Source organism: Bos indicus, chromosome 1, assembly GCF_029378745.1.
Source record: "Bos indicus isolate NIAB-ARS_2022 breed Sahiwal x Tharparkar chromosome 1, NIAB-ARS_B.indTharparkar_mat_pri_1.0, whole genome shotgun sequence".
In the NCBI taxonomy this organism is placed as follows: Eukaryota; Metazoa; Chordata; class Mammalia; order Artiodactyla; family Bovidae; genus Bos; species Bos indicus.
The window spans coordinates 74,751,097-74,773,411 of NC_091760.1; the positions used below are offsets into that span (position 1 = coordinate 74,751,097).

A 22,315-nucleotide genomic window follows, 5' to 3' on the forward strand; every position below is an offset into this window, starting at 1 on the left:
AGAATTGGAAGATGAATACATTGTTTTAAAAGAATGGAGTTGAAAAACATGGAAAGAGCAGCTAAAAGACGTAGAAGTGGTCACATCTGAGAAGGAGAAGGAGGAAGGTGCTGTGAAGACAGGGGCTATAGGTTTTCTTTATTATGAACTTTTGGATTCTTTCTGATTTGTTAAACCTGTGCATGTATGACATTGATAAAACTTAGAAATTTTAAAAAGAAATAAATCCAAGTGTTGAGACTATATGGATATGCTTTAATATTGACTTTCTCCCAAACCCAAAGAGAACATGTGGAGTCCGAGTTAACATTTCTGGGACTTCTCATAATGGAGAATCGCTTGAAAAAGGAAACCAAACCAGTCTTGAAGGAGCTGAGTGAGGCCCGCATCAGGACTGTGATGATCACTGGTATGCATTTCTGGAAGCCTAACAAATTAAACCCATCCTAGGCATAAGCAAAAGACCATGTGAGCTGAGTGAGTTCCTGTGGCTGAGGCAGGAGGAACGATGCTTTGCCATCGAGATTGTTACCCTCTGCTCCAGTTACCTGGGAACTTGGGGAGCTCCCCTCAATGACTGTGAGCTTTGAAGGCAAGGGCCACGTCTCATTCTTTTTGCCTAAGGCCCTCTGTTCCTACCCAGGGTTTGTTCAGGGCCAATAGGCTCACAGCAGATATTGAAAGATAAGAACGGGGTTCTCATGAAGAACCCCAGTGAGACCTCTGTGTAAAGGGGTGAGACCGTCCTTCAGGGAGGTGAGGTAGGCATGGTTTGTGATGATTAAATTCAACATGGCTGATCCTAAGTGCTTTTTTTTTCTTTAACTTAATTGGAATCCAGATCCCAAGAATAGGTTTATGTTATCAGACCACGCCTATAACTTCACCACTGAAAATTGTCAGTCTCTTGAGGATGAGCTGTAAAGCACTTGAACATTTATTTACTCATTAGTGCATATTTTGGAAATATGTGATGTTCATGGTCTTGATGCTAGGATGAAAGGGAGAGGTAGACATAATGTTTGACCACTAGGAACAGACAGGCTTGATAAAACATTATGAAAAAATGCAGAAAGTGTTAAATGCCCCCAAAGAGCACCAACAACACAGTATGGTCACTCAGAGGAGGGAGTGTTCAGTCCTGGATGCTGAGAGGTTTCTACACAAATCACGTCCACCTTCTTTGTCATCTAGGTGACAACCTTCAAACAGCCATTACCGTTGCAAAGAATTCTGAAATGATTCCTCGAGGGAGCCAAGTGATCCTTGTTGAAGCCAACGAACCTGAAGAGTTCGCCCCTGCTTCTGTGACCTGGCAGCTGGTGGAGAACCAGGAGAATGGGCCTGGAAAGAATGTGAGTGAATTTCAGAAAGCCCCTCCATGGACCGAGGCTGACGCAATACAGCCCTGACCCTGGGCAGCCCTCTCTCTCGGCATTAGAAGTCATCACAGTAGTAATCCCTCCCATCTGCCCAGAGTTTTACAGTTTGCAAAGCTTTTAGCATTTCCACTGACACTCCTCAGCCTTGACTTCATGTAGAAATTACCCAGAAGCGTTTTCAAGCTTCCAAGGCTAAAACTAGAGATTCAGTGAGAATCTCTGGGCTGGGAACTGAGTCCTTCGCCTAGTGATTCCAGTGTACAGATGTGGCTGAGACTCACTGATTCACATCATAGTTCCCATCTGACCCTCAGTTATCCTACACAGTTGAGCAAAGTATTCCTTTTACAAAAGAGACAACTGAGGCCTAGAGAGGTAAGCTTGCCACGACACACGCTGGTGAGCTGCAGAGCAGGGAATCAAGTTCGGTCTGTTTGATCCCTGCTCCCTTAATTCATGGTCATTTAGATTGTCCTGGACTGGTAAACTGACGTGAACAGATGTCAGGCTTCTCTAGGTAGCGAGTTTCCTGTGCACTTCCCCCAGGACGGCTCTTTCTTGTGAAGAGAATGGGCTGCAGCCTGACGTTTCATTACTAAATGGGTCACCTCTGCCTTTGTGTGAATTCAAAGAGATGGTCCTCAGGGTGATAAACTACAAAAAGCTCCCTTCCTTCAGGCTGACCAGCCCTTCAGATTGTTCAGGGTCGAGTATTTCTTTGTGCAGCACGCAAGCTACACAGCTGTATGGAGTGGCCCTGCCCCTGCCCTGCGAAGAGGTGTGTTAACTTGGCTCAAATCCATTGTGTGGGTTGTGAAAGATGACAGCTCGCTCTCTGCTTTCAGTGGATTTCTGGTGCTGATTTCCTTCTAAACTCACTTGCCTCAGCAACTACATGTATTGCCTCAACTGCACTGTGTGACGAAACTCAGATCCTCACTAATTTTTTAAAAGTGCCTAACATATTTCAATAAAAATTAGTTTGCATGTACATATACAGATTTTTAAATAAGGATGGTATATTTTTTAAAATGTATTTTAATGAGGTATAGTTGATTTACAGTGTTGTTAGTTTCTGCTATATAGCAAAGTGATTCAGTTATACATATATACTCTTTTTTCATATTTTTCCATTATAATTTATTACAGGACACAGATTTTCATTAATTTTTAATAGAGTCCAAACACTTCCCTGGCAGGCCAGTGGTGAAGACTCTGTGCTCCCAGTGCAGGGGACATGGGTTCAGTCCCTGGTTGGGGAACTAAGATTCCAACTGCCATGCATAGTGCATCCAGAATAATAATAATAATAAGGTTCAGGGACACAAGGTGGAAGGGATCTGGGCACCTTGAGGGAAGTGTTGGCAGAGGTCAGGTTAGGCTCTGAAGAAAGGGTCCACCTATTTTACAGGGAAAAAATCCAGGCATGATTTCTGAATGAATGGTAAGAGATCTTAGGAAACAAAAGGTTGTATGAGGAGAAGGAACAGAAGGGAAGACTGTTTCCTCTTCTTCTCTGGAGTCACTCATTGGAACCTTGGAATGATTTCCTCAGTAGCCTGACATCACACATATTATCTCCCAGACTAGGATCCAGAGCCTCATATTGCCAAAGTAATCTCTGTTCATTTAATTTTGGGGGAACATTTTGAGTGTCTTCTTTATATGAGTCTAAGTTCTGTGGGCAAATTCTACATTATATATTTGTTGGTCCTCACACTCTTGCGTAACTTGAATACACTTCCTTCCATAAAATGTAGGAAAACAGCAACATCCTTAAGAGCCAAGGTAGAAATAATGCCCTTTTGATTTTAGGACACCCACATCAACATTGGAAACAGTTCAGTGCCTGTTGAAGAAAAAGGGAGCTGTTACCATTTTGCAATGAGTGGGAAATCATACCAAGTGATACTGCAGCATTTCAACAGCTTGCTTCCAAAAGTAAGTACTGGAGAAATGACATGTTTCGTTTTGCTCCTCAAATTAGTGAGATAAAAAAGGGTAAGAGAACAGTGAAGGCGATGCTTAGCGAGGTTATCTCAGAATTAGGAAATAAACACCCTCACAGGGAGCACTGTCTCTTCAAGAGGTCTCCCTTCATCATTCCTCTTATACCACTCATCACACGTCCCTGGGCCCAAGGCCTCCTATTCAGAGCCTGAGGCTGGTGTTGCCCCTCGCCCCGCCCCCCGTGGCCAGTCCAATCCCAGTTTGCCTCTTCCCTGCCTCCCCAGCAGAGGGAACCTACAGATAGTCCCAAACACGCAGCCTGTCTTTTGGAATTTGCTTTTCTCTGAAAGCCACTAACTCATGTCAGGCTGAGCTCTATTCCCATTCCTGTCTGGATTCTTAAATTACAGCAGGAGGAAACAAAGGCTTTATGGTTTATTTTCAAAATCATTTGTTATCTTGTCGCTGTGTGTCTATTTTAAAATAGTGCTGTGCAGAGTGGTCCATTGGTGGGAAGGAAACAAGCGGAGCGGCAGCAGCCGTCTGTTAGCAGTGTCCTGAAAGTCCTGTCACCTTTCCAGTCGAGGACCATAGAGTCTAGACCCCACGGTGTCTAGAAAGCTGTTAGTGCAGTTCCTCATTGAAGAGATGGGAGAGCCTAAGGTCGTCACGGTCTGGGACAGAGCTGTAATAGAACCTTGATTCTCAACTCCCAATCTATTGCTCCTTCCTCTGCAATTGTGGAGATGGTGCTTAGTGAAAAGAACTGTAGTTGCCTAAGCATTTCTATCTTATATACTCCTCTGCTTTTCAGTTACTATTATTCATTAGAGCTTATCCCATCTTGGAAAAATGATTGGGAACAAAGTAACAGACTTGTGATGGAGAACCAAAAGTGAAAGTTAAATATTAAACTGTTAAATCCCCCTTTTGCCCTTTCCTAATATTTGGTCTGATGTTATATCACCCAATGCTACATTAAAATGGTGGCCAGGAGTAATTTTTCAAGCCTCTTCTTTTATTTTTTTTAATATAAATTTATTTATTTTAATTGGAGGCTAATTACTTTACAATATTGTATTGGTTTTGCCATACATCAACATGAATCCGCCATAGGTATACCCATGTTCCCCATCCTGAACCCCCCTTCCTCCTCCCTCCCCTTACCATAAAGTGTTCTTTGTTCTAATCTTATTTCAATTGTTATTTTTCTCTTTAGATTCTGGTGAATGGAACGATTTTTGCAAGAATGTCCCCTGGGCAGAAATCTAGCCTTGTTGAAGAATTTCAGAAATTAAAGTAGGTTTTAGTGCATGAAAGGAGGGTATATTTGTTATCAATTGCAGTGTAACAAATTATCCCCAAGACACAGTGGTTTAGAATAACACCATTTTTTTTTTTTACATTACTGTGGGTCAGGAATTCAGGTGTGCTTAGCTAAGTCTTCTGGCTCTAGGTCCCCTTCAAGGTGTCATCAGGTGTCGACCAGTCCCGCAGTCATCTCAGCACTTGGTGGGGAAGGATCTGCCACCAGCCTCACCCCAGGTGTCCTTGGCAAGATTCAGTTCCTTGTGGAAAGTTGGGCTAAGAGTCTAAATTTTGTACTCATTGTTGGGCACAAGCCACACTTGTTTCCTTGCCATGAGGTGATTTCATAGGGATGCTCACAGAGTATCAGCTAGCTCCAGAGAGAGTTAGCAAGCAAAGAGGAGTCAGAGAGAGAGAAGAGACATGACTATTTTTTATATCTTCATCTTAGAAATGACATCCTAAGCTGTCACTTTACTCCTTTCATTAGAAGCAAATCACTCGGTTGGTCCACACTCAAAGGAAGGCATTAGATAACCTCATGAATTCCAGAAGGTGGGCCATTTTAGAAGCTGTCTGCCCCAAAGAACATTCCTTCTGTGGCTGGTAGGGCTTATCATAAAGGAAGATCCCCCTGCTTGGATACAGAGACTAGAAACAACAGCATTCTGTACAGCTTAGAATGGGGGAAAAAAATGAGGAAGCGTGTGAGTTATCACCTGGAATTATTTGAGATTGGTCCATTAGAAGATATGTAAACAATTTCAGATCTTCCAGGAAAGAGAAGAAATTATATTTTTACTGTTTTAGGTATAGAGGCAAAAATTAAAAAAAGGAAAAAGTTCTTTCATATCTCCTTCAAAAATACAGATGACCAAGTCACATGAAAGTGAAATGGTTCTTCTTGAGACCAGACCTACCTATTACTTGCTGGGAAGGTTACAGCTTCTGGACTCAGATTTCTAGAAAGTTAAGTAAGGAATGAAGAGTAGTAAAACTTTAAATAATTGCTGATAAGCAGTAGGTAAACTCAAGAGACTACTTTTGACTATTATTTTTTGTTGCCTAAGCATTCTTAGGGACATTTCCAAAACTGCCTATTAACTCCCATAATGCCTTGAGGCTGGGTTAGTAACCAGTGTCTAAAATGATTATTTTACTTACATGGTCATTATATGATATTGGCTGAAGAAAGTAATTTTGCCCTTCTCAAATACTTGAGAAATGTTGCCAACTTAAATGCTTACTTTTGAAAAGCTGTATTCCCCTAAAGAAAAATCAATTCAGGATGATATATGCTATCTCAGAATAAGTTATCCTCTCAATTTCCAGATCTTGCTCTTCATTCAGAATTTATTCTTTATTCAGACAACACTAGAAGATGTAAGATTCCTCCTGTGATATAAAGACTAAATATGTACTTTACGCCTGAAGAAAGGAAGCCATTTTCAGCAAATGTATAGTCTTGATGCGTACATCAGCACAAACAAATGTTTACCGTGTGATTTTCATATATACTTACCAAAGAGTAGTTTGAACCTACAAATTTGTTTACATTTGGCCATATTTGACCTATAAAGATGGCCATTTTTTATGTCAACTAATAATAAGGAAATTCTCTGAGAATTTCATTTTCCCCTATATTGTATCATTTCATGTGTTTCTGGCAAGTTACCACTGAGCCTGTAGTAATATTGCCATTAATCAATACCTCCAATGTATTATTTACACACTTAGTGTGTCTCACACCAGAAACTCCTTTAGTAACAGGTTTAAAATTTACTTTTCTCTTTATACAGTTGTGCCTGCACATCACACTGGTATAGATGGGAAGCATGTTATCTTATTTTCACTCCAAGATGCATCTAGAATATGTACATACATCTCTAGTTGTTATCTGTTAAACCATTTCCCAAATGTTTCTTCTCCTAGTGTCTACATGCTAAACTTTCAGCAGCAGTGAGCAACCAAAACACAGATGGACTAGGTTATGATCTGTGCATTAGGGTGTGAGAAACACTGATTATGACAGTACTCACTTCAGCTTGGCCTTGGTGGACAGAATCCAACAGGACTTCTTCTGAAGTGTGTGATCATCTTTGTGGATGTCCTTGGCAGTATTGCCATGATTTCCATGTGATTGATTGAAACAATATACCAGAGCTTTATTCCTCTGGGAATATTTCTCTCCAAGTTACTTTCCTTCAGCTTGATTCTACATGTGCTCCAGAGACACATACACACACACACACACACACACACACACACACACATCATGCATGTTAGTGGTGATGGAAATTACTCAAGTGAGGCATTAAGCTATTAATGTTTCTTATCCTTTCCCTCACAGTTATTATGTAGGCATGTGTGGAGATGGAGCTAATGACTGTGGGGTGAGTAGAAATTACTTCTTCTAACGCAGGGGATGCATTGATATTCCTCCTGAGGACCCCACGTCCCCTGTGGTCTGACTCTTCACCCTTCTGCCAACAAGTACATCACTTAGTCATTTTGATGTTTATATTCATTTCTACCAGAGTATGGGTTGGATGTGGTGAAGAGTAAAGTAAGATGAGTCACTTCAGCTGTTTTCTAGCAACTTTTAGAATAATAAAGACAAAGAAAGGCTACAGAGGCTCCCATATTTCAGACCCAAAAGGGACTTTACAAGACTAGGTGGTTTAAATCTCTCCTGTTATAAATAAGGAAATGAGCCTCATGGAGGTAAATTCTTTTTTTTTTTTTTTTTTCCTTTTTTTGCCTAAAGTCATACAGCTGGTAAAGGCTTAGTGAAGGAAAAATTTGAAACTGATGATAAAGGTTTGAATTATGTGTAAATCGTATTCCTGCCAAATTCTCCACCAGGGTTACTTTATACAATCTGGATTTACTCCCAAATTTTCACACTCAGAAAAATCATAAACCAAATTATTTGGTTATTACATACAATAGCAAACTGACATTACAAGATTCTCAGCAGATGACTTCTCTGATACAGTAGAAGGCAGTACGTGTTTAATAATCTGAGTTTCAAAGCTACAGTTGAAATAGTAGCTTACCTTGAAGATTTATGTATGTCAGAAAATATTTTGGGAGCCAATTTGTGGGAGAAGTAATGAAGAGAATCATTTTGTATTTCTAAAGCCTATTGTATACTTAAGGTCTGGGTATTTGTTTTATTTTTTTCTTAAATATTTTCTTCAAAGTTCTGAGATAAACTAAGCTCACACTTAGATAGCAGTTATGAATTTTTCTGCTTCATACTTTGTGAGAAGGAGCTAGCTGTTAGTCTGTTCTTCAAATCTAGGGTGAGTACACATTCTCACTAATTATGTGGAATTTAAAACAAAACAAATAAATCAGATGTTATATAGGACATAGTCTCTGCCTCTGAAAAGTTCATTACCTGGTGGGGAAAAAAAATCATGCATAAAACTAATCCTAATATATAAAGCAGATGGTCCTAAATTACATGGTAGAGGTACAAAGTACCAAGGGAAAAATGAGGAAGAAGGAAATATTCTAATATTCATTGAACATGAACTTTGTGTATACTGGCCATGGTTACCAGGAACTTTGCAAGTTCTATAGCAGTACAGAAATACAAAATCTCATTTTATGTTCATACACTTCTTGTAGGATTAGGGGCTGGCTGGCCTGCTCATTGGCTGCTGTCTGCTTGGGGCACTCTCTGAGCAGTTTTCAGTCTTGATGAGAAAAGATTTAGTCCTTATTTCAGTGAGACATCATATACCTTGGAATGATTCTCTGATGAGTGTAATCTGGTCCCTGCCTCCAGCGAAAGTGCTCTATGTCCCAAATTTCATCCCAGCAGTTAGCTGGTTGGCTGGATCAGGCAGCCTGGGGGAAGGTGGGCATTAGATAATTTTTCCCCTAGTTCATGAAGATGACCTGTTAAGTATAAAACTGTGATGGTAAAGGCCTCTACACAGGTCCATCCAAACGCTGTCATCTTTTTAATCAACTTCTCAAATGAGTCCTTCCACTTTCTTAGCCTGTCTACATCCCCTCAACCAACACACACACACACACACACAAACCTTCTTCTACCACTGAGTCATTGTTGGTGCCTCTTTAATTGGTACCTTCATGTACCCAGGTGGAGGGGCAGCCTAAACAGAGATCCAGTGGTGGAAGGGTACAATACTATCAACTCTATAATGTGAAAACTAGCCTTGGGGTGTTTGAACAGTTAGAGCCTGGTCTGAGGAGTCATGGGTATAACATGGATTTATCATTCTAGGCTTTGAAAATGGCTCATGCGGGCATTTCGCTGTCAGAGCAGGAGGCATCTGTGGCCTCCCCTTTCACCTCAAAAACAACCAACATCGAGTGTGTGCCTCATCTCATCAAGTAAGCTACCTCTTCCCCTTCTATCCTTTGACCGTCTGGCTCACTGTTTGGCTCCAGGTGGAATTCAACTCTAATTGAAAGTGACAAATGTCACAGCAGAAACTTGGCTGAAGTGCTGTTGAGAACCAATTAAGGGGAGGGGGCTGTGAGTGCTGCCTAAGAATGCTGATAAAATCAACAAAAAGGTGACTTTTGCTGAGTTTTAAAGAATACATGGCTGTGAATGCTAGTGTTGATATTTTAAAGCCAACTGTATATCTCACTTCTCCTCTCCTTTAGTTTTTTATGTTGGATGCTTACTGGAACCTTTCTCTCAGGAGCTGGGGATGGAGAAGAAGCAGAAGAGGAATTCTCTACCACATAGCCTTCGCCTAGTAGTAATATGTCTCCAAAATACAGATTAGTGGATATCCAAAATGACTGCACCTACCTTTACTATCATTATTGTCTTAACCCGCTTTGTGTCATGGTGACTACAAAACAAGAGTGCCCAGGACACTCACCTCACTCATGTGGCTCTTTTTAAATATTGTTCTTGAAAATGTGGTGTATTAAAAATGAGACAGAACTTTTCCCTGGAGGACTCACATTCCAGTAAGGGGTATAGAAAGATGTATGTAGATATAGTCGCCTAACACAGAATCTTCTGCCTAAGGAATGAGAGGTGCTCAATAAATTAGCTCTCCGTAAATGAACGTCCAAACAATACAGTCATATGCCAGTAGTTCGGAATGATAACTCAAGCTAGGAGGGACGGTTTCAGAGGTAGGTTGTAATTTGAACGATAAATGGGATGTATGGAAACACTAAGGAGGTGGAGGGAATTCCAGATAAAGGAAATGGAGAGCCATGTTTAGAAATGGGGCTTTCATTGGAGAGTGCAGGGGCCTGATTGCTAAACTGAGCTGGAAGATTTCTCAGATGGGAACTGTGGAGGTGAGGCTGGAACACCAGGTGTGGAGGCATCACAGAGGGGATTCAAACTCCTGGACGGTTGTGCCAAGTGCATACTTGATTCATCCAAAAGGCAGTAGCACTTTCAGATGCTCTTTCTCATGCAAGTTGTGTGATGCATTTATGATTGCAATATGTTGTTTTAAAATACAAGTCAGGATGCAAAATTTTCTCTAGTGGCAGATGGCTTAGTAAGTCTTCATGATAGAAACCCTCTTCTTTTATACTTCACAAATTCATAAAAATACAGAGTTCAGCTCTGTTATGCTGAATTTACCCTTGCTATTCTTGATGCCTGCCTAGTCCTGAGAAAATATCCTTTAGAGGAGCGATAATGTGCAGTTTTAGGTACATGGGTCTACAGGTTCCCATTATTATTCTTTGAAACATGATTGGCTTGTTATAGTTCAAGTCCTTTAGGGCAAGGACTATGCCTTATTAATTTCTATGTCGTTGTGCCTCCCATGACACATCAGAGCCTTCGATGAACGTTTGTGGAATGCATTAAGTAAATGAATGAACCACTTAAAATTCACATCCGTTAGGAAGAGCAGCCATTGTGGAGGCCTTGCAAACATTCTTTACGCTTTACCACTTTGGATTTTTGCACTTTTTTTTTTTTTGATCTGGGTGTCTATTCTCTGGGAAATGTACACAACAGCAGAATAAAGGATGAAATCACAAAGTTTATGTCAGAAAACAATCTAGGTTTCACATGGTTTCCCCTTCTCAACTGGTTTTCTCTCTCCCCTCTGTGCTGAAAATAGAAAGGTAGTGTCTCATAGTCTGGTGGAAAGCACTGACCTGAGGTATCCTGGCCTATCTCCCACCAGAACCTTCTCATCTTGCCCAAGACCCAGCATGGTTTTTGGCTCTCTGGGTTTTCCTTCTTATGTCCCTGGTCTGTAGAAAAATTTTGAGCAGCACAGGTGTCCATGTTACTGGGGACTGGAAATCAAGAGTATATGGGCTGCCTCCCATATGGATTCGCTTCTACCTTGACAAGAGGAGGCTGCAGGAGTGCTTGTTGGCCAAGTTCCTCCCTCCCCCGACATGTGCTACTTTGGCCTGACATAATCCATTACTGCTGCTGCCGCTAAGTCGCTTCAGTCGTGTCTGACTCTGTGCGACCCCATAGATGGCAGCCCATGAGGCTCCCCCGTCCCTGGGATTCTCCAGGCAAGAACACTGGAGTGGATAGCCATTTCCTTCTCCAACGCATGAAAGTGAAAAGTGAAAGTGAAGTCGCTCAGTCATGTCCGACTCTTAGCGACCCCACGGACTGCAGCCTACCAGGCTCCTCCATCCATGGGATTTTCCAGGCAAAAGTACTAGAGTGGGGTGCCATTGCCTTCTCTGAATCCATTACTAACTATACTTCAATAAAAAAGGGAAAAGGTAAATATTCTTTAAAAAATTCTGTTTGAACAATTATTCTTCTAATTGGGTCTTAGAAGAATAATTGTTCAAACAGAATTTTTTAAAGAATATTTACCTTTTCCCTTTTTTATTGAAGTATAGTTGATATACATTACATTAATTTCAGATGTACAACATAGTGATTCAACATATATGTATATTATGAACTGATCACCATGGTAAGTCTGGTAACCATCTGACACATTAAAAAATTATTACAATATTATTGACTAGGAACTATTTACTTTTGATGCTGCAACTTTTACAATTGTCTTTTTCTCTTTGTGTTCCCAAACCAGCTCCCATTATTATCCTGGGTTCTTCCTGGTGTACTGAAGCCAACAAAGCCCATTTCATCTCAAATATTGGCATCACATCTACTTTTTTCCCATAATGTGAGAGCACCGCCTTAGCATCATGAGTCTAAGGAACTCTAAAACATACACAAGGAGCAAGTGTTGCCAGGATGAAATGAAGCACAAGCCAGTCAATGCTTGACATGTTGCACCTTGTCACGGTGTATTGTGTTTATAATCTTCTGAATTCATTGGAAGCTTGTTGAAAATAAGGACTGTGCCTGATTAATTTATATCCTCTGTGACTCTGAGCATAATGCTGCTATCTTATAAGCCTTAAGTAAAAGCAAGCTTAAGAGTCAATGGGTGAGATGATGGTTGAAGGAAAGAATGAGTGAATGAATAGTTAAATGAATCATTGAGAGGATGAATCAGTGATGAAGTGAATGTATATATCAAAGAAAGAAAGTGAAGTTGCTCAGTCTTATCCGACTCTTTGTGACCCCACGGACTGTAGCCTACCAGGTTCTTCTGTCCAGGGATTTTCCAGGCAAGAATACTGGAGTGGGTTGCCATTTCCTTCTCCAGATCTTCCTGACCCAGGGATTGAACCCAGGTCTCCCGCATTGTAGGCAGACGCTTTACCATCGGAGCCACCAGGGAAGTCCAAGTATATATCAACAGGCCATTAAAATGAGCTCCTTTGAAAATATAAAAGAGACTGGGAGATATGTATCGTATAAAACCAATTATTTTTATTTTTTCTTAAACAGAGAAGGCCGAGCTGCTCTTGTTTCATCCTTCGGGGTATTTAAATACTTGACCATGTACGGCATAATCCAGTTTATTGGCACATCACTGCTCTATTGGGTATGAACTAAAATAATTTCTTCCCAGTTCTAATTGCACTTACATCCCCTGTTTATTTTGGGTGGGGGTGCAGCTCCTACACGGGATTTAATGTTTTATAAATAAATTACTTTTTTCAAAATAGATGTCTGCAAACTTGAGAACTTGGTATAACTGTGCATGAGACACAGAGCTAGAAATGAGTAGATGTGGCTCAGTGTTGTTTTTCTCTAGATAACCTGAGACACTTGACCTCCTCAAGCCTCTACTTCTTCACTTAGAGTATGGAGAGAGCTTCAGAGCAGCCTAAATATATCTCGGCAGGCAATGCATCAGTCTCCAACTGGGGAATATTTTTGGCAGACTAAGAAGAGATTAAAAGGAGAGAGAAATTGTTGAATTTGACTTTGAAGGACTAAAAACTGGAAAGATTCCCATACCAGAGCTTTAGTTCTGAACCTGCCCAGAACCTCTACATGTCATTAGTAAAGGATTAGCAGTTCTGTAAAAAATGTTTGGAAAAGACTTTTGAAATGAAATGATAAAAATAATCATCTAAAAATTAACTAGCTATATGGAAGAAATATGTATAGGTTGAAAGTAATCTGCATCAGGTCAGTCATAACTTGGTCTACAGTAAAATAATCCATCAGGCTCAGGGAACACTGGGGGCAAGGGGAATTAATTTACTGCCTTCCTGAGACATAGTGATGAAAGCGAGGAACACAGGACTCCAGCCTCGGGTGGGCTAATGATTGTGAGAAGCACATAGAGGCTAAGGGGCAACCAGGTGCATAGAGAGAAGAAATTGGTTGGAAGCCAGGAAACCTGGATTCAAGTTCTACTTCTGTCTCTAAGAACAAATTCATTCTTGCCCTTGGCTGAGCTTTTATCCGCCTCCGGAAGTCAGGCTGACTGATTTCTAAAACCCTCCATAGTTCTCTGAAAACTCCCAAAATAAAGTACAGCTGCCTTTGAAAAGTTCTCCCTATTCCATCTCACCCTGCATGTATAATGTTACCATTCTGAGGGGAAAGAATATGAGAAGGAAATGTAAAAAAGACAGAGAAAGAATTGCAAGATGAGAAGAACTCAGAAACCATTTGCATTCTCTGAAAGTTAAGAAATCAGAATTTCTGTTCCAAAGTCTCCATAGATACAGTTGATTGAAATCAGTCTACTCCATGTCATTCACTCTGATGGTCTAGATCTAAGTTAAGAGTGTTCTCTAAGAACCTTCGCCCGGAAACATCTTGGCCTTGAGTTCACTTTCTAAGGGGACAGAAATATTTTCATTGGCATCAGTGTGATCTGGTAATATGCATAGAGCCAGATTATGACTTCGTGCTCAGTCAACAGCTATGAAGAAAAACTGACCTGTCTGCAAAAGGTATTGCAAGGCAAGTTCTTGCAGAGTACTTAGCGGACTTGTTTATTTAAATACTTCCAGTATAAACTGAAAGGGAGTTCTATGTCTACACAAACCTTAGAGAGGCAGGTGTACCAGAATGAAGTCTGCAATGGGCTTACTTGGGGTAGGGAACTTGTTCAGTTCGTGAAAGTAAGTGGGTTTCAAGAGAATCATGTGAACTCAACCCATGGATAAAGACAGAGAGAAAACCCTGTTCAATGATTTGAAGCCTTGATTTCAAATTTTAAGTGTAAAGTTCCTAGCAAAATTTTCAGGTTTAATATCTTCTGTTGAGAGTTCAACTACCCAGGCTGAGTCTGCAGCTGCCAAAATCACTGTGACCAACCAATAAGAGAGTGTTTCTCAACTGACTGATTCTCATTGCAATTAACTATATGGAATTAAGTTAAACATTGGAAAAAGAGTGATTTGGTTTTATTCTATCCAATGAGATGCTAAAGAGCTTAGGTAAATCACTTTCCTCCTAAAATGGGGAGGAAAATAACACTTGCTTCCTGACTGGTTTCAGGAAGAGTGTTGTGGATGGTGAAGATGTTTTGATGTCAGAATCCTCACTTATCTTTACTTTTCTTCATTTTCAGCAACTACAACTGTTTGGGAATTACCAGTATCTCATGCAAGATGTTGCCATTACGTTGATGGTCTGTTTAACAAGTAAGATCTTAAGCAAAGTAAACCATATTGTTTTTATTTATCCATAAAATTCTAGAAGTACTCATACAAATAAGAGCTTCTGAGAATGACACTTTAACTCCCAGATCTCACTGTGTGCGTGTGTGCTCATTCACTTCAGTTGTGTCTGATTCTTTGTGAACCCATGGACCGAAGCCTGTCAGGGTCCTCTGTTCATGGGATTCTCCAGGCAGGAATACTGGAGTGGGTTGCCATGCCTTCCTCCAGGGGATCTTCCCAACCCAGGGATTGAACCCCGAGTCTCTTGTGTCTCCTGCATTGGCAGACAGATTCTTTACCAGTAGCACCACCTGAGAAGCCCACCAGACCTCATTACCTATCAATTTTTTGAAAGTGGTGTTGGTAGTAAGGTGAGGCTTGCAGTCCTCAGACTTGACATTTATATAGTCTGATAGAAAATAGGTCTTAATTTCATAAAATTGTCAACATATTCTGAGTTCTTTGTAGGTTTATGTCTTATACACAGAAAAAATGTATAAGAAATCGAGGAAGGGAAAACTTTAAAACCCAAAGGTCATTTTCCATTATTCGGCTATACTTCTCATTGACATGAAACCAGATTTTTGCTAAGGCCTTTGATGTTTGAGAACAAATGCTAGCATTTTATTCTAGTGGAATTCTCTCAAAAGCAAGGTGTGGCTCACAGCAACTATTGCTCATTTCCTTCTTTTGAGATGACACTGATAAAGTATTTCCTATCAAGGAACTCAAAGCTTGATACTAACTCTTAATAAGTGAGAAAGGTGACTGCCTTAACAGGGAGCAAAGAAAAAGAATGACACACTTATCTCTTTTTCCTTGTTCAACAATAGAAGTGTTATGAAAAATAACAGATAAAACATCCAGCAATGCAGGATATTAATAACCTTGAGAATTTCATGTAGCATCATAAAACATGAAACTGATATTGAAGTCATTTTTTACATCATCACAGTGACAAAATTTACCAGTGTCAGAGATTTAAGTAATATCAATTTTGATTCTTAGGAATGAAATATCTATTCATAGCCCATTAAAATACTAAGTGTTATTAATATTCATATGCCTGGATAATTTTGAATCAGATAAATGGATGGGTATATTTGCTTCTACAATGTTGGCTATATTTTAAGCAATTTGCATGATTTTCTTGTGAACATGGACAATGATATAAAAAAGAAGAGAGTACCAGGAGGTTTCAAGAGCTAAGCTAGCAGGCAGAAGCATGAAAGTGAAGAGTATGGCCATCCTCCATCATTTCCTATCTCTGTGACCTTTGGCAAGTTACTTACTAAATAAATCATTGATTCACTGGGGCTTCCCAGGTGACTTAGTGAGAATCTGCCTGCTGCTGCAGGAAACACAGGAGATGTGGATTCAGTCCCTGGTTCTGGAAGATCCCCCAAAAGGGAATGCAACCAACTCCAGTATTTTTGCCTGTCAAATTCCATGGACAGAGGACCCTGGCAGGCTACAGTCCATGGGGCCACAGAGCACCGGACACAACCGAGTGACTGAGCACGCATGCACACATAAAATTGATTCGTGTGAAAGGTCCTCACAGGGTTGTGAGGATTAGATAACACAGTGCACGTAGTGTATAGCATAGAGCACGGCACCCGATAAGCACTCATTACAAGATGAACGATATTGCACTACCCCCACCCCTCGCTGGTTTTTTTGAGATGACTGACCAACTTGTTGAGCACTTAAAAAATCTGAAGACTGTGTACAAGTAGACTGTTGGATTAGAAATTCAAAAATATGAGTGGACGCTTTGCCTCAGATTTGCCAGATGACCTCCAGCAAGTTGTTTTGAGCTTTTGCACACTTAATTTTCATTTTGGTCATGAATTTGACTCTCAAGGTGATGAGTATACTTTACTGTTTCCCATGGCAAGAGCCTGTGGACTCTGGTACCTGTTGCTCACCCTGTGAAACAGCCTCTCATCTCAGAGCAGGCCGAGTGGGAGAGTTGGGATGACTCAGAGCAGGGCCACTGTTCCCGTGGGAGTAAAAAGAAGGGCGACAGTTCAGAAGCATAGTGTTCTTTCCAAACGAGAGCACTTCATTCAATTAGTATGCAACAAACGTGTAGCTGGCTGACTAAATGAGCTAGACTGACGAAGTGAGAAACACAGTGTGGAAATACCTTTTTTTTTGGTCTCTTTTTACTTTCTGCCTTTGAACACTATCACTTTCCCATCCCTGTGAGTTCAGTCATACTATAGGCAGATCATTTCCTGGTCATTTCCAGGTACTGAAATGATCTCATCTTTAGATGTGAAAAGTCCAGGTATTATAAAGTAACATTTCATATTCTCATCCAATTCAAAGTTTTCTTCTCCAAATGAAGCCTGACCCATGGCTTGGAGTAGGTGGTGTTAGAGAAGGCCATGAACTGATTTCCTTGTGTCGGCTACTTTCAACCCTGCTTCGGTGAATGCAAGTAGCAAGAGCCCAGGCCTTTCTACTTAAATGGGGCTATTGTACTTATCACCTGTCGAGTGTATTCTAACAAGGTAGGCATCTAAACTCAGGCCCTTTGCATGGGGCTCACTAGTGAGTTCCTGAGTTCTTTAGAGATTCCCTGTGGATTGTCTGAACCAGACCACTCCCTTACATAGGTGGTGCTCTCTTCTCTGACCCCTCAGGATTCCTTTCATTAACTGCCTTCTGGTGGTGCATATCACACAGCTTTTTCCTTCTGCTGGTCTCTCTAACCTCAGCTGACTGCCCCACTGGGCAAATTCCTTCTGAGACTGCTCTGCTAAGTCACTTCAGTCGTGTCCGACTCTGTGCGACCCCATAGACGGCAGCCCACCAGGCTCCCCCATCCCTGGGATCCTCCAGGCAAGAACACTGGAGTGGGTTACCATTTCCTTCTTCAATGCATGAAAGTGAAAAGTGAAAGTGAAGTCGCTCAGTTGTGTCCGACTCTTAGCGACCCCGTGGATTGCAGCCCACCAGGCTCCTCCATCCATGAGATTTTCCAGGCAGGAGTACTGGAGTGGGGTGCCATTGCCTTCCCCGGAAGCCCGGCTAATTTACAGAGCTTCTGCTTGACCTACTAGACAGATGTGGCACGTGTTCTCACTGCTGCCCCCTCTCTCTTCCCTTTGATATTACAAGTAGGACAATGAGCGCTAATCTCCACCCTCACCACTTCAGGACTTTTCCTACAGTGGTTCTTATGATTTGCTCTCATTTGTGCTGTGATGCTGAGACTAAAACCACAGTTCTTATTGCTCCTAACAATTCCTATTAAGGAATCTCTTCATCATCTCCATGGTTTTCTCTTGTACAGTCTGTACGTACCTGGGGGATGGAGGACGGCCTGTTTGCCCCTGAAGGACCAGTATGAATCCCTGTTAGTAGGTACGATAGCAACATGGCAGTCATCTCTCTTGACATTAAATTGGCACTTACCTTTCATTGTCCTTCCCTGGTGGCTCAGATGGTAAAGAATCTGCCTGCAATGTAGGAGACCTGGGTTCAATCCCTGGTTTGGGAAGATCCCTTGGAGAAAGTATTGGCTACCCACTCCAGTATTCTTGTCTGGAGAATTCCAGGGACAGAGCAGCCTGGCAGTCTATAGTCCATAGGGTCGCAAAGAATTGGACATGACTGAGCAACTAACACTTCCATTTTCACTTATTTTTTCTTTTCATTGTCCTCAAATATGAGGCTCAGCAAAATTCCCCAGACAAGAGGAGGACCTTCATTCAACCTCACCTCAGAAAAGTGTTCGTCTCCTACTGTGTGTTTGGCACATAAGTACCTGGGCATTAAAATGTTGATCACTGACATACAGAGTTTAGTGGAGAATTCACATACATTAATGGATGAAGTACAAGTCAAAAATAGTGAGTACCAAGAAACAACAGATGCTCTGGGAGTTTTGGAAAAGGGGAGTTTGTTTTTGATGATCTGTAGTTAGGGACGAGACAGCAATGAAGAAAAGAGAGATACTGGGGTTGGCTTCATGGAAGACATAGCATTTGCACCAAAATAAGAAGACTGTATAGATTTCAAATATCTTTTACCAAAAGAAGGGCCCTTCAAGTAGAAGGAAGCAGCATGAGCAAGAGAGAGCTGATAAATATAGGGCATGAGTTTTTCAATTTGACCACACTGTAGGGTACGTGGAAAGAACAGCAGGAGACAAAATTTGAAAAAGTAGGTTGGGTCAGATCACAGAATCTTGACTACTAGGCTGAGAACTGTGAACATTTATCTGCCGACATTGAGTCATGGACGATCAATGTGAAATCACTCTCATCAACCCATCTACATTTCCAGGTTCCCAGGTTAGGGCTTTGACTTTCAAGCCTCAATTAGTAAGGGACAAAGATAATGCCATCACAATATGCTAAGTGAAATGAGACAGAAAGACAAAATACTGTTGCTTATACCTGGAATAATATATATATTCACTAGAATATAATATATATATTCACTAGGGAATAAAATATATATTCAGTAGAATATAATCTGGTAAATAATATATATTCACTAGAATATAATCTAGTGAATATAACAAAAGAAAAAAAAAAAAGCACAGACTCACAGATATAGAGAAGAAACTAGTGGCTACCCGGGGTGGGGTGTAAGGTACACTATGGTGGGGGGGGGTATAGGAGGTACAAACTACTGAATGTAAGATGGGCTACAAGGATAAATTGTACAACACGGGGAATTTACCCAATATTTCATAATAACTGCAAATGGAATGGATTGTAACACTTAAAAATTGTATAAAAATTGACAAAATTAATATAAAAACCATAATGAAATAAATCTACCAGTATATTCTCTTGGAGAATGTTTTAAAAAGATAATACTATCATATTATTTATTTATTTACTTGCCTATCTATCCACACCCTGCATGTCCCCACAAGATTTTAAGGCAACATACAAAGGCTTCTAATAAGACAAAATGGGCTTCCCTGATAGCTCAGCTGGTAAAGAATCTGCCTGCAATGCAGCAGACCCCAGTTCAATTCCTGGATTGGGAAGATCCCCTGTAGAAGGGATAGGCTACCCACACCAGTAGTCTTGGTCTTCCCTCATGGCTCAGATAGTAAAGAATCTGCCTGCAATGCAGGAGACCTGGGTTTGATCCCTGGGTTGCAAAGATCCCCTGGAGAAGGGAAAGGCTACCCACTCCAGTATTCTGGCCTGGAGAATTCCATGGACTGTAGAGAACTCCAGTACTTTGGCCACCTCATGCGAAGAGTTGACTCATTGGAAAAGACTCTGATGCTGGGAGGGATTGTGGGCAAGAGGATAAGGGGATGACAGAGGATGAGATGGCTGGATGGCATCACTGACTCAATGGACATGAGTCTCAGTGAACTCCGGGAGTTTGTGATAGACAGGGAGGCCTGGCGTGCTGCGATTCATGGGGTCGCAAAGAGTCGGACACGACTGAGCGACTGATCTGATCTGATCTGATCTGATAGTCCATGGGGTCACAAAGAGTCAGACACGACTGACACCACCACCAGTAAAATATAATATACGAAGGAAAAATCTAGGACAAAAGTAAGACGGAGTCAGAATAGTCAATTAAGAAAATGTGTGTCTTGGGAATTTCTTGGTGGTTAGGACCTGATGCTTTCACAGCCAGGGACCCAGGTTCAGTCCCTGGTTGAGGGATTAAGATTCTGCAAGTTGCACCAGTGCCAAAAAGAAGAAAGAAAGAAAAAGAATGCATCTCTTGAAGTCCCGTTTGACCCTCTTAGGTATAGAAGCAATCTTGAAAGGAACTTGTTTAGCTATGTCTCTGTTCTCTTTAGTAAGACCCACTCAAATTAGAACAAGAAAATTGAAGAAGGAGCATGTTTAATACTACAATTCTCACACACAAAAAATAATCTGAGAACAGAAACTTGGAAGCACCTGGGCCTGAGGAGGGCTAGAATTTTCTTTCCTTATTTCCAAGAGACCATCTTCTGTCTTTCTTCTTCTTTCTAACCTTCCTGTTTTCAACTGACTTCTACTCATTCACTTTGCAAATAACCCCAAATGGTAACTATTATTGGGTCTCCATAACCTTTCTGCTTGTCTTCCTACAGCCAATTAGCTCAACCTCTCAGTGTCATTTGCAAATTGTTTAGAAAGAAAACTGATCACCTTCACTTGGGTAAGTTGCCCACTCTAGGCCATTTACTTTTATGAATGAGGAAAGAGTCATGTAATTCAGCTCCATTTGGGCAATCACTCCAGCACATGGGAGAAGGCAGTGTACAGAGGAGGAGGCTGTAGGGAGGATTTATCCATCACATAAATGCATCTCTTAAGTTTCATCTGTGCTTCAGTGGGTCCTTTCTGGGTCTTGGGCCTCTTGAAGGAGCTAATGAAAGATAAAGATTTTTTTTTTCTCCTTAGAAATTTCCTGACACATGCTCAAAATTTTGCATTAAGTTTGGGTGGGTTCATTAGCCTCCTAAAATTTGACTTACATGACTTGAAATGTCAATAAAAAGTAAGCCAACTATTTAGGAGAAACATACATACATAATATCCAGATAATGATGACCAATTAAAAACTATACTTTGAGAATAGACTTTGAAGCTGCTAAGTCCTCCCACACAGCAGGCTCTGTGCTAGGTTCAGTAAAGGACCGACAGTGAGCAAGACAGGACTTCTTTCCTCAGGAAGCTCACAGCTGGCTAGGTACATGTATACTTTACCATTTGAGCCAACATGAAGCTTTACAATCAGACAGACTTACATCACCACCATGTCCCTCACTAAAGCAAGGATTCTACTTCTCCATGGACTAGTAGGGACTCTAATATGGTTGTCATTATTTTTATTAATAGTCAAGTATACAGGTATATTTTCTTATCAGAAAGTATTAAACATCTTTAAAACAGAAAAAGTTAAAATAATCTTCATGTAATAATCTGTATCAATCAGCTATTGTCACAGTAATGCTGTATAATAAACCACCCTCAAAACTCAGTGGCTTGCAACACCCACTTATGCTTCTGTGCTTTGACTATCATTCAGTTTGTCTAGGTGGGCTTGTCTGAGCCACTCTGCTTAGGATGTACATTAGATAGTCTTGATCCAGGTTCTGGGTTTAACTGAGGTTTGTTTCAGAATTTTCTTTCTGAGGCCAGGCTGAATAGACAGACCTGGGTATGTTATCAGTATAGATCAAAGAGAGCAGAGCCAGAGAGCAAGCCAAGCCACACAAGCATACCTTGAAACTCTGCTAACACATACATTACCATATGTAAAATAGATAGCCAGTGGGAATTTGCTGTGTGATGCAGGGAACCAAAGCCAGTGCTCTGTGACAACCTAGAGGGGTGGGATGGGGAGGGAGGCTCCTGAAAGAGGGGACCTGGGTATGCCTGTGGCCGATTCATGTTGATGTGTGGCAAAAACCATCATGATATTGTGAAGTCATTATCCTCCAATTAAAAATAAAAATAATAACCCTCCTAACATCTCTTCGGCCAGAGAAAACCACACAGTAAAAAACAACATTAAGGGGAGATAAAGTACACTCTTTCACAATGAGATGAGACCAACAATTCAGTCTCTCACAGTTCCTGTGTAAAAGAAAAGGCAGAAATTACAATGAGCATCCAAAAAAGAGAAAACCAAATAGGTAGAAGGCAGATGCACAGAGATGCAATTACATGTCTCTCCAGTAG

The 22,315-nt window shown here is 40.9% G+C and overlaps 1 protein-coding gene across 3 annotated transcripts in view; it reads left to right on the forward strand.

Annotated features, from left to right (window-relative positions):
- ATP13A5 (ATPase 13A5) overlaps nucleotides 1-22,315 on the forward strand; it is a 121,747-nt gene that overhangs the window by 84,598 nt on the left and 14,834 nt on the right. For all 3 annotated transcript variants that reach the window (XM_019957963.2, XM_019957951.2, XM_019957957.2), the window contains exons 18-25: nucleotides 285-409; nucleotides 1,195-1,355; nucleotides 3,198-3,323; nucleotides 4,552-4,631; nucleotides 6,991-7,033; nucleotides 8,905-9,014; nucleotides 12,457-12,553; nucleotides 14,546-14,618. In XM_019957963.2, the coding sequence (XP_019813522.2) occupies nucleotides 285-409; nucleotides 1,195-1,355; nucleotides 3,198-3,323; nucleotides 4,552-4,631; nucleotides 6,991-7,033; nucleotides 8,905-9,014; nucleotides 12,457-12,553; nucleotides 14,546-14,618 (815 nt within the window). The remainder of the gene's footprint in view (nucleotides 1-284; nucleotides 410-1,194; nucleotides 1,356-3,197; nucleotides 3,324-4,551; nucleotides 4,632-6,990; nucleotides 7,034-8,904; nucleotides 9,015-12,456; nucleotides 12,554-14,545; nucleotides 14,619-22,315) is intronic.